The 15793-nt window shown below is 43.7% G+C and overlaps 1 protein-coding gene across 7 annotated transcripts in view; it reads right to left on the bottom strand.

Annotated features, from left to right (window-relative positions):
* Window positions 1-1045: 1045 nt before the first annotated feature.
* Window positions 1046-15793, bottom strand: part of EIF4ENIF1 (eukaryotic translation initiation factor 4E nuclear import factor 1) — a 39289-nt gene continuing 24541 nt past the window's right edge. For 2 of the 7 annotated variants that reach the window (XM_027566240.1, XM_027566241.1), the window contains exons 8-19: window positions 14224-14359; window positions 13831-14010; window positions 12958-13190; window positions 10022-10093; window positions 9383-9566; window positions 8373-8452; window positions 7894-8036; window positions 5702-5786; window positions 4303-4435; window positions 2833-3177; window positions 2424-2588; window positions 1476-1900 (exon numbers count right to left, since the gene is read on the bottom strand). In XM_027566240.1, coding sequence (XP_027422041.1) covers window positions 1659-1900; window positions 2424-2588; window positions 2833-3177; window positions 4303-4435; window positions 5702-5786; window positions 7894-8036; window positions 8373-8452; window positions 9383-9566; window positions 10022-10093; window positions 12958-13190; window positions 13831-14010; window positions 14224-14359 — 1998 coding nt within the window. In that variant the 3' untranslated portion in view covers window positions 1476-1658. Of the gene's footprint in view, window positions 1901-2423; window positions 2589-2832; window positions 3178-4302; window positions 4436-5701; window positions 5787-7893; window positions 8037-8372; window positions 8453-9382; window positions 9567-10021; window positions 10094-12957; window positions 13191-13830; window positions 14011-14223; window positions 14360-15793 lie in introns of all 7 variants that reach the window. The other 5 variants (XM_027566242.1, XM_027566244.1, XM_027566243.1 and 2 more) reach the window with 5 other exon arrangements.

Below are 15793 nucleotides of genomic sequence, written 5' to 3'. Positions count from 1 at the left end.
TGATCCAGGTTTCTGTTTTGCCACTGTTGCTTGAGACTGTTTTCCAGATTTTTTGTTTATGAAACAAAGCATTTGTGAGAATTCTAAACAGGGCTTATTTCTGAAGTTGACTCACTCAGGTCCCACTGCAGGGAGGGAGGGGTGAAGCTGAAGTACTATGAAAAGGCAGACCTCATGCTCAATCCACAAAGCCAGGTTTTGTTGAAAAGCGACTTGCTATTTGTTCTTGGAAGTATAGGGCAGGGTGGGCAGCTCCAGGTTTATAGGCTGCACCCCTAACCCTTAGGCTGTTTTTTTAACCTTTCAGTCAAAATCCAGTCATCTTGCTAACTTCACTTGTGCCGAACCAGAATGGTCTCATTATTTGAGCCTCTACTATGAAGTCAAACTAGAGTTGAGGGCCCTAAATGGATAAGAACTGAGAAATCGGCTGAGTTAAGTCGAGGAGCTTGAGATTTGTCACCTCAGATTGGGAGGAATAAAAAACCTTCAGTCAGGAAAGGGGACTCAAGGCCATAGTTATTCTGGTAGAATCCTTTTCCCCAGTGTTGTGCATGTAGTTACGGTACACAGAATAACGGAACGGAGAAGTAAGAACACAGAAGAAGTTAACACAGGCACCAGAGTCTTGAGGGAAGTTCTATATGGAAAAAATTCTGGAATGAATCAGAATACTAAGGCTCCATTTTTCCCTATTGGGGACTCTGACTTGGAGACCCAGGAAGCCAACTGTTGACTTTTGCCCCAGTAAACGTGACAAAGGACCATATACCTGATTACCCAATAAATTATTTTCTCTAGTTGGGTTTAATTTTAGAAATTACACATTATCATCTGATATTAGCCATAAGACTACCTATAGGGTCAGCTCAGTCTAAACTCACCCATTGGAGTCATTAGGCTCAAGAAAGAGGGCCATGGCTTCCTCCTCCCAGTCAGAGTTCAGGTCCATGAGTCCTACAGAAAAAACTCAAGGTAATTTCCCTCAAGAACCTACTGAAGAGGCAGGGATTCAGGAAGAAGAAAACACAGCAGTGGCATTCACTTCATTCACACACTTAGCATATGCAACTTTAATCAACCAAAAGAAAAATCCCCAACTGTACAAGTGAAAAAAAATCCAAAATGTTGACACAGGCTTACCTAACACCAGCTACTTTTATGTACAGCTGTATAATTTCAAAAAAGCTATCCTATATGTATGTACAAAAGTTGTTTATACACAGGTCTGTACATAAGGGTCTATACATTTATTTCCTCAGAACCCTTAAGGTGCCACCTCTTGGTGAAGACACCAACACTTCATTCACATATCTTACAAAAAAAGACTTTCTAGGACTGACAATACTGCATCCTGTATTCAAACCATGTAGACTCCACTGACTGGTTAAGTTCCTTCCATCATAACGCAGACCACACCAGAAGCCTGGGTGCCCTAGACAGCTTCACACAAGAATGACCACACCAGATGCCTGGGTGCCCCTAGACAGCTTCACACAAGAATGACCACACCAGATGCCTGGGTGCCCTAGACAGCTTCACACAAGAATGCTACAAAGTAAAAGCTGCAAACCGACGTGAGATGAGGAAGCAGAGTCCTGAGCAGGTGCCGCCGCAGGTCCAGGCTTTGGTGAGCGCGGGAGCCCCGCCTGCCCTGCTCACTGTCGGTACTCCAGTTCATCTACACTGATGACTTTGGTGGGCATGGAGGGCAGGGGCTGCTGTAGCACATCTGAGCCAAACCATTTGGCGAGGCCCACAGGGGAGCTGCTCCTCTGGCTGGGGCGGTGCTCGAGCTGGGAGTGCACATGCGGCAGGCCTGACCGGCTGGGCACATTCTGAGGAGTCGTCTGAACGCTGACAGCAGCTGCCTGGGAACCAGAGCCTGGAGGATGAAGAACTGTGGAGATACGAAGGAAGGTTCTCATTCAGAGCACAAGGAGGGGAAGTAGTTCTCCACTAGGCCGTGCTTCACTGTGCACGAAACTGTGAACAGTTCTTAACAAGGTGATTGATTCTAGGCTTCTTTTGGAAACTCCTTTCCAAAATGCCAGAACAGTACCTTGGAAAGCTGAACTATTCAGAAGCCATTTGTACTGACAGTCCATCTTAGGTGACACACCCCCTACTCCCCATGACAAGCAGAAGCAACGACCCAAGCCAGGGAGAGTATCTACTCTCGGCACTCCCTATGCTAAATCTGTCAGAAGGATTCTCAGCCTCTCTTCTCCAAAGAGGCAAACATACCCCACCCCCCCCCACAAAAAAGCCAGGGTATACCTGGCTTTCCAACTGTCTTCACAGGAATTCCCAATCCAATCTTGCTAGGATGTATTAGTAAATAGTGTCATTTTATCCCCTTCACTGGAAATTGGTTCAAAAACTCCTAATCCTTAGCTCATCTGGTCCTCTCCTGAACCTACCTGAGCGCTGTAGCTGCTGCTGCATCATTGCCAGATGCAGAGGTGTCCCAGGACGAGGGTTTAGGAGAGGGTGACTAGTGGCAGGTAGAGGGTAAAAGGGTTGACTCAGGATTGGGCCAGACAGTCCCTGTAAATGGGTCAGGTCCATCCCAGGGGGAAGCACACCTATTGGGCAGAAAGAAGAAACATCAGAAATAATGTACCTGAAAATTTTCAAGCTTGACTATACAGTTTTGCTGATCTGAAAGTTCCTTAAGAATGAAGACTGCTCAAGCTAGGTTCCTAATCTTTCAGTGGGCTAAGGACTAGATCAGATTGGACCCAATGGAATATCTTTCTAGGGATAAGACCCTCCAATGGTACAGCACTTCATCAGTTCTAGCAACTCATGCTAGAGTTAGAAACTCACCAGCTTGGAGCAAACTTGGAAGATGCTGTGGATGTACTCCCTGGGCCAGCATCCTTTGGACCAACCCTGGGTGAAGCTGGTGAGCGGGCCGAACGATGGGGACGTGGGGGACCAGGGGGACTTGGTGGACAGGGCGGAGAAAAGGTGTTCCTGGAACGGGGGATGCCAGGGTGGGTGTCTTCCTCCCCGTTGCTTTAGGTCGATAATCTTGTTCTTTGGTGTAACGGTTGGTCTGGGACAGTGGGGTGGAACAGGAAAACCGCTGCAGGGTTGACAATTTGGGATTTGTGGTGGGAGAAGAGTCCCGATCAGCAGTGGGCACAGAGCTGGATGACAGGAGGTTCTCTGTAAGGATCCAGACAGAATATTTTGGTATTCACAAACTTTTTTGTCTTCCTGATGAACCAGTAACTCATTTGTTAGAAAGCTCACAATCCTTATTTGATCCCCTCAACATATTTAGAGGACTGCACAGTGGGGCCCACTGTTTTTTGTCTTATGAACTGGCCTAGTCAAGGTCATGGGTAGTTAGGGACAGACCCTGGAGTAGATCCCAGGTTTTCCAGTCTTCCAACACCTTGCTGGAAGAGTTTATTTTTGCTACACTCTCAAAATCCAAAGACTCTGAAGTTGTAAATGAGATAACTTTAAAAAAATAAAAAGGATCCATCTTTGTTCTTCCCAATCCAAGAACAGCTATGGGCAAGCAAGGCTGGCACATCGGGTCTGGTGGCCTGACTTGGTCGGGCACTTGGCTCTGTCCATAGTTAGGGCTGTGCTCTGACTCTGTGTGGGAGTTGCTCCTGTCCTAGTCGGGTGCTTGGGATTAACTTGCTTTTCAGCCTAAGAGTAAAAGTGAGTAAAATAATGCAAATTCATCACAACAGAAAGCCTACAGAGCAATTATTGTCTGGTGAAGGACTCTGAACTGCCTTTTAATAGGACCAACAGGATTTCCTTCCTTTCCCCAGAAGCTTTCTCAGAGGCAGAAAGCTCTTAGATCAATATCTAGACCTATGCAAACCTCACTTATTAGAATCTGTTTCACTATGTCCTTAATCTGAGCTGTGCAACCCCTAAAAACCTCTTACATTTTCCACGTATTTCTGAAAGCCTCACACACCTCCTATATGTGTCACTCACTGCACAGATCTTACTGGGTAATTAGTCTCCAGACTGGAGAGAACCTTTCAGAAATAAAACTGGTTGAACTTTTATTAATTTGCCAAATAAATGTACTCATAATTCAAGCCTAAATAAGGATCCTGAATGCTTGTTCTTCCTAATGCCAGCACTCAAGGCACTATTAGACTGGTCAGAATTTCAAGTGGCTAAGTGACTATGAGCTGGTCCACTCCTCCTGTTAGACCCAGAACTGAGGTCCGGAGCAGCAGGGGCCTTGCCCAAGGCTTAGCGCGCTGGCGCACACATTGCTGGTGCTCTACCACACACTCAACGGCTCTGAAGTACCTTCACTGGGCTTCTGGGTGTCCTCTTTACCGTCACCAAGAGCTGCTTTTCCAGAGGTTGGTTCCTCCTTGCTTTTCTCTTTGCTCTCATACATCTTACGAATCACTGAGGTAGGAGTGAAGGAAGGAGAAAGCTGTAGAGGAAAACAGTATTCACACATTCTTTAATTGCCTCTCCCTAATCAAGTGGCCAAACTACTGAAGCTGAAGAGTCCCCTTTCACAGCATGTGGCAGAGGCCAGCTCCAACATTCTGGCCTCTAGCTGCTGAAAGAAGAGCATCAGGATGGGCCGAACAGGCAGTGTCCCCAATGTGCCGTCCCTTGCTCGCAGTTCACTTTAGTCAAAACCGAGATGCAGCTAGCACACAGCTAGTTAAAGCACAGAAAGTTCTACCTGCCTCTGCAGCCTCTGCTCCAGCCATTCCCCACGCCAGAGTTAGGCTGGGAAGGGGGAAAAACATGGCCCGGAGAAAACCCTGCAACAGCAGGCCCCCTCCCCTAAGCTGGGAAAAGACATTTCAGATGCAACCACAGAACCTAGACTTCTCTGTCCTCTTAATGTTTCCCACCCTTACTTGGCTACCAGAAAACCCAAGTAGCTTCCTGACGGTCTCCTCCGCACCAGCACTCACCATTTGGGGTCATTTGTTCCCACCTCTTTACTGCCTGTTTTTACACTGACGTTTTTACTGTGCATGCAACTTTTCTCATTAAACAACCCTGTATCCTTGATGACAGGAGACAGGGCATGAGTTAAGCACAGAAGAGCTCCTAGATCCTGCCTTCAAGGTGCTTGGTGCAAAGACCACTTGGGGTACTGAAGTACAGAATAATAGTCTTTTACCCTCATCTTATCAGCCCTGAATAGGTGATAAAGGTCTGTGGGTTGAGTGAAACCTAAAAAAATAAATGATGCTGGTTCTTGAGTCAGTTGTGAAGCTTGACTTGTCACTGCAAATGAGCAAGCCACTCTGTCCCAGCCTTAACTCTGAGACCTGAATCTAAATTTGTGGACTCACACCATGGTTTACTGGACTCCCCATGCTCTAGCTCCCATCACCCATCTTCCTCACCTCCCATCCTTCACGTTCATCCCTCTTCTGCTCCCCACTCCAGTGATCATTCATCGGAACATACCACACCACCCTGTATGCCCTGGCCCTGACTCTTCTGTCTGCTGGAACACACTTTCCCCAACATGGGGGCTTCACTAGAACTTAGAATCCTAAGAGACTACATCCTGAAAGGGGAGGCCCTAATTAACAGGCAGGTGTAAACGTCTATTACATCACTGACTCCTGTGGAAGGCGCTCAAGGAGAATTTGGGGTACCTAGTGACACAGGAGCAGCCAAGCAGGGAGAAGCCTAGGAGTCATTCATAAGGGCAGAGGTCACTGACCATGCTTGTGATGGAGGCGGCTGGGGCAGGGGAAGAGGAATTCCCTCGGTGCACGGGTGCTGGTGACTTGGTCACTCGCTGTTGCCTGTAAACAAAAACCAGTTATCCGTGTGAGTCCCTAGCTGCTCAAACTCCAAGTTTAAACTGCATAAAACTCAAGGCCAGCCCAGGAAACATCCCATTTCCTTTCTTCAATTTCCCAAGCATTTAGTAAGTGTCTAACATGTGCAAAACTATATGCCAAGTTCTGAGGAGAGACAAAAGCTTAATGACACATAGTCCTGGGTCTTGTAAGAGCTGTCATCTAATGAGGGAGATACTAATCTAGGGCAAACGTGGCATGTCAAGGGTACCAGCAGAGTACAATGGGAAAGCGAGGGGCAGAGGGGACAAGTACAGGGACATGGGAAGGTCTTGGGAGTGCAGGGTTATCCAGGGCAGATGTGGAGTTTGTTGCTGACTATGCCAGTGAGGCAGGCTGGAGAGGGCCTGCATTCTGTAGGGCAGGGAGCAACACCAAGTACTACAGTCCCTGGCACAGAACTGAGGCTCTGAGAGACACCAGGTCAAGTCAGACAGGGCACCAGGACTGAGCTACTTTCAGGACCCAGTCACCCGGAGCATTCCCTGCCACTCTGGGTCTGTACACAGGGCTGGCCCCGGGCCTCCCAAATAAAGTTTAAAAGAGCAGACTTCCTTCTCTCCCCAGACTTTCTACTTATTCTCTCTTGGAAGAAAACAGGAAAGAGTTGATGACCACACAGGCTGAGAGAAGAATGAATTACATGAGCTCACTGGCTAATCAAAGCTTCACTGCATTTCAGTGATGTCAGACCTTGTACTGCAAAGGCCAAAGCCTCAGGACAGTCAATGATTCTGAAGTTCACTGACTCATAAGCAGAAGGGAACCCTAAACTCCTGGCTGCCTTCCAGTCTGTATCAGGGAAGCCCCAGTGCTGCCACACTGAGACCAAGTAAGACAGCGAGGGGAGAGAGTATTCTGAGTGACTAAGAGGTAAAAAACAGGCAAGACAAGGAGAAACCGTGTCTGTTGGGGGCCACGACTGTACACAGAGTGTACAGGCAGGGAGGGCCTACCATCTGATCCAAAAATTGACACTGTCTTGGATCTACCTGCTGCTTTCAACTAAGTCACATTTGAAAAACCTGTTTCTGTATCTGTCAAATGCAGTTCTTTACCCCATCTACCTCACAGAGTTGTTGCCAAGAGCAAATTAAGTTGTGGATATCTAAAGTGCTCTGAAGGTCAACAAACTGCTATGCCGTAGAGAGAAGTCCAGTGAAGGGGCTCAGCAGAGCAGCTGTGAGCTCTCTGTACAGGCTGGAGGGCTCTCTCAGGGTGGGCACATTTATGCCAGAGGACAGGGTGCTTACTAGTTCCAGTGCTTTCTGAAAGTGCCAACATATGACCAGATAAAGTAAGACACTGAGGCAGCATTTTTAATAATCACATCAAAACAAGTAAGTTTCAAGTGCCAAATACTATATACAGTGGGAGTACTGTGTTTAAGGATGCCCACTTTGGTGATAAAACTAAGAATATGAAGGTGGTGACTACTTTTCTTTTAGAGACTGGACAATGGTCACTTCTGGAGAAAGGGATGAGGGACAAGGCACAGGGATGGCTTCTGGGGAGCTGACAAGGGAGTCTGCCTTACAACAAGCTATACATTTGCTTCATGCAGTTTTCTGCCTGTTTTATTTTACAATTAAAAAAAGGACAATATTGCTACTCTTTCTTCCCCAACTTATGGTTCGTTTCATTTCACTGCCTGTTGAAACTGCTGGGGAGGATGGGAGGAGAGTGCAGTCAGGAACTATTTGATCAACAAACCTGACTCAAGGGACAGTTTGATACTCAACAAGGAGCCTGAGGGTGAGGAAGCAAGGTGGAGTTTTACGTTCCATCATTTCATAAGTATAACTGCAAATAAGTAGCTATGCCAGCTACATCTGTAAAAATGAATCCTTTAAATGAAGAGTATAAATAAAATTATATAGGATGAAAAGCCTATGCCCCTGCAACAGAATTCAATTATACAATTTCCTCTACTGAACACTCGGTAGATAAGACTTGTCACCATATGTTGTACAGTGTATCAGTGTGTACAACAGAAATGATACTGTGGATAACTCATTTGCAAATCTCAAGGGTAGGATTAGAAATTTACCTGTTTCTGAATCCATCTCTGGTTCTGTCCACCTGCGGTTTGCCAAAACCAGGCTGGTAGAAGTTTGCTGCCTGCAGCGCGAGGTCATGTGGCACGGCCAGCCCCTCCAAAGCTGCCTGTTGCAATTCCAGCTGGCTCATCTGCTGGACAGATGTGGCAGAGTGGGAGTTAGCAAAATGACAGCCAGTGCACCTTCTACAAAGGTCTCTCTTTGATCTTTCAGAAGAGGTATGTTTTAATCAGCAGCTAAGAGAAACTAAGATACTGCAAACCTGCCTAAACTGTGCTGCCATCCACTGAACTGGATGTTAGTGATTTATGACTTTATATGATGCAATAACTTCACCAGTTTTCTAGCCTTCACTGAGCCTGAGTTACAGTTCAAAACCACTTTCAAGCATTACAGCCACTTAATTCTGTACCCCACAAGCAACAACAAGGGTGGAAAGCAAACAAGTTTGAGAAAAACTCAGCCAGACCTGGGCCGTGACTGGGCTCATGGGCTTGCGCATGCCTTGGAATGGATCTCCGAGAAGCTGCTGTGGTCCTGACGTGAAACCTGTTGGGAAGGTTAGATTCAGGGCGTGTCAAGACAGCACCTGTCCCTCAGAGGCATTATCTCTACTACATGATGCGCCTTGCTGAGCATCATCTCTTTCATGAAGGACTGACTTCCTGGGCTGATGATGTCGCTCTTCTTCTGTGCCCCTACAGTGGGGACCTCACGGACCTCTATCCGAGCACTTAATGATTCAAGCTGCTGGGGTATCCATCCCCCACTAAGCTGTCTCTTCAGAGCCGAGACCTCTATCTGGGAGAGAAGAGCTTTTCTAGCCAGTGATCTGGCTCTCTGTAACCACACCAACTGGTACCAAAGCAGACACCAGTGTTCTGAGATTCACACTGTTTCCATTAGATCTCCCTAACTGTGGAAAGATTACAAAAACTTTCTCTCACAATATAATTGGCAGGGGTCAGAACAGCCAGCAGCATAGAGTGGTCGAGGGTACAGGAACACAGATTCTGCACAACACTTTTGCTAACACAGCTTTCTGGAAGTGCTTCTCCCATTCATGTTCTGAATCAGCCGTAATACCTCACAGTTGGTTGTGTATAGCTTCATCAGGTTGGCAGAGAGCCACTAGTCTGACTTCTCCATGAAGGAAAAACCTAAGGAGCCAAATTAATTTTTTTCAGTTGAATTTTCCAAATAAGGAAGATGACTAAAGAGCTGGATCCAATTTAGTTCTCCAGAGAAAAAAATACAAAACTGTAACATAAACCTATTTATCCAGAAGGGCAGCTGGATAATTATCTTCCACTTGTGTCCTTACCACCCCCTGAAAAAAGTGTAACAAATCAGCACGTTTCTTTTTAAACTCTTCAAGGGTACCAATGAAAAAGACTTTGCCAGTTTTAGGAGATGGGTATACCCTAGGGGAAGGAGAAGGGAAATGACGGATGGACACCTATGCACAAAAGCATTTACCAATTGGTGATGGTATTCTGGGACGAAGATAGTCTGCTGAGGCTGCTCTCGTCTGAAACACCTGTGACAATGGAGGAGAGGGTGCTCTCTGGCCCAGTAATGATGTCGTAGGCTCCAGGCTCCCCATAAGGCCACTCAGGAGATTGGAAGAAGCAGGTCTCTGAACAGGTGGGCCCAGAAGTTCCTAAAGGCAGAAAAGTCAAATCCTTGTGAACAAACCTAGTTCTTTCTTCCTCCTAGTCAGAGGCTGTGGATTATGAATTTGGAAGCCAATGATGAATCTCCCTCCTGCTTCACTGAAGGACTTGGTACATGTACATGCAATGAATTTCTCTGAACGTTCAGCTACCAAGATTTCCTTTAAGTTAGTGCTATAGATATAGGTTAGATACTTTAAATTTCCACAGAAATTGCAAACCTGCAAACGGGAAACCAAGGCTTTACTCGATCATCTTTTTTACCCACCAACCCACCCCACATTTATAGCTACAGAGAACTATGTCAGGCAGCAAAACCGTATCCTTCATTGCCAGGCAACATGGATCATTCTCTACGGCCCAAAGCTGGCCCACTACACAAAACCAGTTTGGAGGACTACTGTTCAGGACTCCAAGGCCTCGGTATAAGATTGTTAAGTACCTGCAAGATGTTCTTAGGGACAGGCTGGCCTGGAATCTCAGCAGGGGACATCAAATGGCTTTCAAGAGTTCGCTAAAAAAGTCAAAGGAAAACTGGTTTTAACCTTCTCACATACTTAACTTATAGATTAATTGGGGACCACAAGGAAACATTAAAAACTCCCCAGGGAGTTGGCACTTAACAGCAGAATGATATCCAAATCACAGAAAACTTAGATCAACTTGCCCCACTTGTCACACAGGTCCCAGAGATCTTGGAACAGGAAGAATTTTCACATATACATGAAAAGTCCACTCAGAGACCCTCAGACAAGGTCTTTTCCTCTCTGGTAACCCTAAGTCCATTTCACTATTTCTAACATTGCATCCAAAAGAAGGGAAAAAGAAAATGGCGAAATGGGGGAACACTTTAGTAAGAAGCCACAAGTAGGAAATTTTGATAATTTACAGATTTTAATGTTCACAGCAACCTTTGCTAGCTATTATCTTTAACAAGATTTACAGATCATAGATGGTATAAAAAAAATGTGAGTTCAGCCAAAATCATATTTCAGTTTCATATTTTAGGAAATTTAAATGTTATTATTTTTAAGCAGCTATTCCAAAGTGGGTCTCCTATTCAGGGCGAAATTAAAATCTTCCACTTTCAATTCTTTTAATGCAGTAGCAGTTATACTTTGCATCCAACTTATATTACCTCTGGTGCTTCAGAAAACCCTTGTGTGTCCGTTTAGCTCTGCTTGAAGTGTTTCTCTGTCAAGTTTCCCTTCTACCAGCTGGAACTGTGAAGGTCCACAGCAGTGTCCTCAGGCATGACAAACAGCCCCAAATATGCAAGTGTTTCATGGTTGGTTTTGGAATTGGAAAGGACTGTAAGTGATTTTAATAAGATCTCCTCAAGAGTCATTTAATTCCAACTAACAAAAACAAACGCACAACTTTATACTAGATGGCTTGCTATATCTGGAGGATAGAGTCTACAACTTAATTTGGAATAGAGTTTAGACTGAACCGATATGTCCTCTTTTGGGGATAAACAATATGACTGAACCAAAATGGCTGGAGGCAGATCAGAAATAGTATACGCAACACACACAGCTGTAGTAACTAACGGCTTGGAAGCAGTCCCTGACGAACAGCAACATGCAAATTAAGCAGTATTTTGGGATGATGCCTCGTGCACTTCATAGATTATTTCCTTGTTGTTGTTTTTCTAGATTGAGTTTGTGTTCCCCTTTGCCTATCATCCACTCCTTTATGCATCTGTCTGAGGCTCATTCCCTCAGCTGAAGCCAGATATATTTCAGAGCACTGAACCCCCAACATCAAGCAAGTTATCTTCACAGCTTAGGGGCAACTGTGTTAATATCAAACCCTAGAATCATATCTAAAACAAAATGTTCAAAAGCATCATTGGGTAAACAGTTGAACCCACCCCCACCCCCGCTCCCATTTCTTTACTAAGACTAAAAGAAGCTATTTACAAGATTTGACCCACCCTGCTGTGGTCAGCACCTAATCACCAAGACAGAAGGTAACAAGAAAGCAGAGCAGGACTGTTTACAGCCAAGTGATCTGGTCCTCATTTGAGAGCATTTACATCTAATAGTTCCTTGCATGGAAATTATTTAAAGCAGCTTACAAGGAACATTCCCCTGTAGCTGGCATGGTGTGGTCAGATACACAGGAATAACTCTACCTATCTGCAATGTCCCCTTCTGGAGGTAGAGAGTCAGGTAGGTAGGCCAGGAACAATGGTATCTATGTTAGGATTTATCACTAACAGCTAGTCAGATTCAAAATATCAAATTCAGATATCAAATATCAGATTCAAAATATTCTCCCTTGGTACCAGGCACAATGAAACACATGCTTCCCCCATGGTTAACCAGTAGTTCCCAGACAAGAAGGTGTCAAGAAAAACAGGCAAAACTCAATTTGGTAAATTTGCGATAACTTAGCAACTAGAATAAGTCTATGTTTTTTGTTTTTTTTAATTAATATTATTTGATTTACTGTTTCCCTTTCACTCTGTAATCATCAAGGGTTAGCAATAGTAACACACAGACGGTGGCTAAGAGGCACCCTCTAAATGTGTTATGCGGAAGACTAGTGTGGGCTACACACCTGTAATTTACTGACATACAATCACCTTGTAACCCAACTTCATGCCTAAAGGTGTTTTATAAGTTTGGAGTCACAGCTTTTTCTATTAATAAATAAACAGAATGCAACTGTCTTGAAAAATCCATCTTAGATACTTTACAAATGCCATGTATATCTGTCAACTACCTAATCAAGAAAGCAAATAATCCCAGGTATCTGGGAGCAATTAGGAGTAGTGAAAAGATTTTACTATAAAAATATGGTAACATTATTTTAACTTAAGTAGCTGAATAAGGGCTTCCCTGGTGGCTCAATGGTAAAGAATCCTCCAATGCAGGAGATGCAGGTTCCATCCCTGGAGAGGGAAGATCCCCTGGAGAAGGAATGGCAACCCACTGCAGTATTCTCGCTGGGAGATCCCATGGACAAAGGAGCCTGGCAGACTATAGTTCACGAGGTTGCAGAAGAGTCAGACACGACTTAGCGACTAAACAACAGCAAACAGCTGAAGAAACAGAAAACTCTCTCTAGAGTTCATCCCTAAAGGTATTTTTACACCATTTTTTTAAGCACTGAGTTAAGATAAGCAAGTCATATCTGAATCCATCAGTCTCTCTACTGTCATGCACAATACATACAGATAAACCTGCTTTCTCAAGTAACAACAGAACAGTGCTAATTGGAGAAGACACAAAAGCATCGAGGATCAAGTGACTACTAAAGAATTTCCAACTTACTCAGAGTACCTTTTAAAAAATCCATTTATTGGATGGGACGTGGAATAGAAAGAGAGAAAAGGAGAAAAGGCTGGGGTCTGTGCCAAATACTTACACTGACTTTAGGCTGAGAAGGCAAAGTCCCACTTGCCTTCATGGTGCTCACTAGCTTGTTGAACGCAGTCATGTCTCCGTCTTTTTTGAGCTGTCGATTGCTGGCCACAGTACTCAGGGTCTCCTCTAAATGTTCTGCCATAAAGGGGGTCGAATTCTTCACTTGCTGGTCAACCTTCAAGCCCTTGAGCCCTGCTTCCACCTCCTCCACGGAAAGCACAACCCCTGAATGTGCTGAAAGGTTGAGAAAGTCTAGGTTCAGCCAAGCAAAGGAATATGTGGTAGGAACTCTCTTTGTACTCTGTGGTGGATAAGGTGAAAATGATTTATTTCACAGTTGAACTGAAGTTGTCAGGAAAGACTGGTAACAAATACAGACAAACTGAAGGCACCGAGATCCTGCAGGAGGATGTCTATTATAAAGAGTCTTCTGGAGACTCGTGATGAGGGACAGGAATCCCAGACAGCCCAACAAGAACGAGAGTGCTGCCTGCACGATGGTTATTCTAGCATCAAGGCTGCATGTTCAGGGCTTATAACCTAAGCAAGAACACGGCAACCCAGGGCAGAGGTGTGAGCAGCTGCCAAGTTATGCTCAGGAGGACTGAATATTCACTGGAGGGCTCTACTCAGGCTCCAGGTGAGCAGGACTTAGAAGAAGAGTTCTTGCCACAGAGTTCAATGACCTGCTGATCTGGTAGATTCTCAAAAGAGGTGGTACTGTTTGATAAGTGTTTTTGAAGAACATTAAACAAAACCCACCATCTATTTGACTTTTGATGAAATAGCAGTCTGTTAGAACTGATTCTGCCTTAATTAAGACTCAGCATCCAAATGTTTTAAATACCTAAAACAGACTCTAACAGACACTTACAGCTCTCTTTAAGCTTTTCTTTATTTGCAGAAAGGCTGGAAAGAAGAGGCTTTAAATCCACTTTGGCTTTCTGTAGCATTTCTAGAATATCCACTTTAGTTTCAGCATGGTCTTCTAATGGTATAGGAGCAAAATAATTCCCCGAGTTCTGTCCAGGAGAGAGTATGGCTTGTTCCAGACCTAACATGGCAAGTTAATATATGTATAATTAATTGGTCTTCAAAAAGCACAGAAACACATCTTCAACAATATTAAAATGACACAAATTGAAGGATATTTTTCAGTATCCAGAAACCCATGAATGCTAATGGACCCCTGACTAATAAGGATGAAATGAACCATATTAAGGAAAGCTCAAGTCTATGTCCAGGACAGAATCTGAAGCAACTGTACCTGCAAGTCTCTCCAGTTCTTCATGAGGTGTTGACCCAAGGCTGCTGGATCGGCTTCCTGATCGGCTCGGGTTAGAGAACCACCTACTGAACCGACTGGCAGAGACTGAACCTTCTCCCAAAACATCTTCTATCATCTAAAGGGAGAAATGAAAGAAGCTAAGATAACAGTTTCCAGGTGAAAAGGACAAGAAGGTTCAAAATTTAAGGAAGGGTCACTTACTTTGAAACTTCCTTTGATGCTGCTGACCTGAAGGCAAACACCCTCAGAACTTAGGATTTTGAACATCTTTAACTTCTCTTCCCCTCCTGGATCGTTTCTGAGTAACCCAAACTTGGGCATAACCATGTATTTTCTAAGCATATAAAGCAAAACCTCTTTGCCACAGAAAGTGTTCTGATTTTCTATCATTTGCCTCATTAGAAAATCCATGAATGTTCTAAGAGGGCACAGTTTCAAAATCAAAATCAGCACCAAAGTAAAGCATTCCGCTGCCAACCTTGAGTGGCCTTTAACTAAGCATCAGGTGTGGAGAGCTGATGAAAGAAAACCCTTGCTTCAAACTTCAACACCCTCAAGGTTGTAATAAACACCGTGAAATCCAATGCTGCTAATTTCAGAACCCAAAAGCTAAAAAAGCAGAGCTCATATTTCCAAGTCAAAGTTTAAGAAGTGTCAAAATGTGAAAGACAGACTTTTAAATGATCTCTAATATCTGTTTGAACTTCATGGAAAGTTTCAGGTGTTTGTTTTCTTTTAAATCTGACCTCCATAGTTTTTGGTTTAATAAGAGTGATTAAATGATGCATTATGATCAGAAATAATTTTTCAACAGTGTTTCTTAACAGTAATTTCTATTACCAGTCCTTCTTGAAAACTAGATTTAAGCATTTTTTGGAAAGAAATTTTCAGTTATACCCTATTATAAATCTAATTAAATACCCAAATTGATCTTTATGCAGTGCTCTGATCAATATTTAGAAAAGACAAGATAAAGCAAATATCAATCCAAAAATGAGGCCCATTCTTGACGATAAGGCATAAACAGCAAACAGGTTTTTCCCCAAGACTTGTACATATATGACGGAGTTAGGGACTTTGTTTTATCTGAAATCTAGAACTCATACTTCTGTCTTCGCAGGTATTGTTCAGCAGATTCAATCACATTCCACTTGTAAACTCTTACACCTTGAATAATGCCGACTTTCAAGTGTACTAATTTGCAATCATTAAATTTTAAGATAAACATTATAAAGTGATGTTTCACTGTGAAAAATTGGGAACTGTACCCAAAACACAACCGCCTTGGTGAAAAATGGTTATTTTTAAAAATAAAAGCTACAGCTATTTAAAATATTTTAATTTTAGAAAGAGTTTGAAATTTTACAAATAGCAAAAATAGCTTAGCACTGTACTTTGTTTTTATTTCCTCTGATCGTACTGTATAGGAGAAAAGCCAGAAGATACACAGGAAGAACGTGAAAAAGTAAAGAAAGTGAATATAAGGTATCTGGATATTTTCTAAGGATTTGACAGTAAGTGTTGAGAAACTCATTTCCATACTTTGATC

The sequence above is a fragment of the Bos indicus x Bos taurus genome, chromosome 17 (genome assembly GCF_003369695.1).
Source record: "Bos indicus x Bos taurus breed Angus x Brahman F1 hybrid chromosome 17, Bos_hybrid_MaternalHap_v2.0, whole genome shotgun sequence".
Lineage (NCBI taxonomy): Eukaryota > Metazoa > Chordata > Mammalia > Artiodactyla > Bovidae > Bos > Bos indicus x Bos taurus.
Note: the sequence above shows the minus strand (reverse complement) of the source record. Positions and strands in the feature narration are given on the sequence as shown.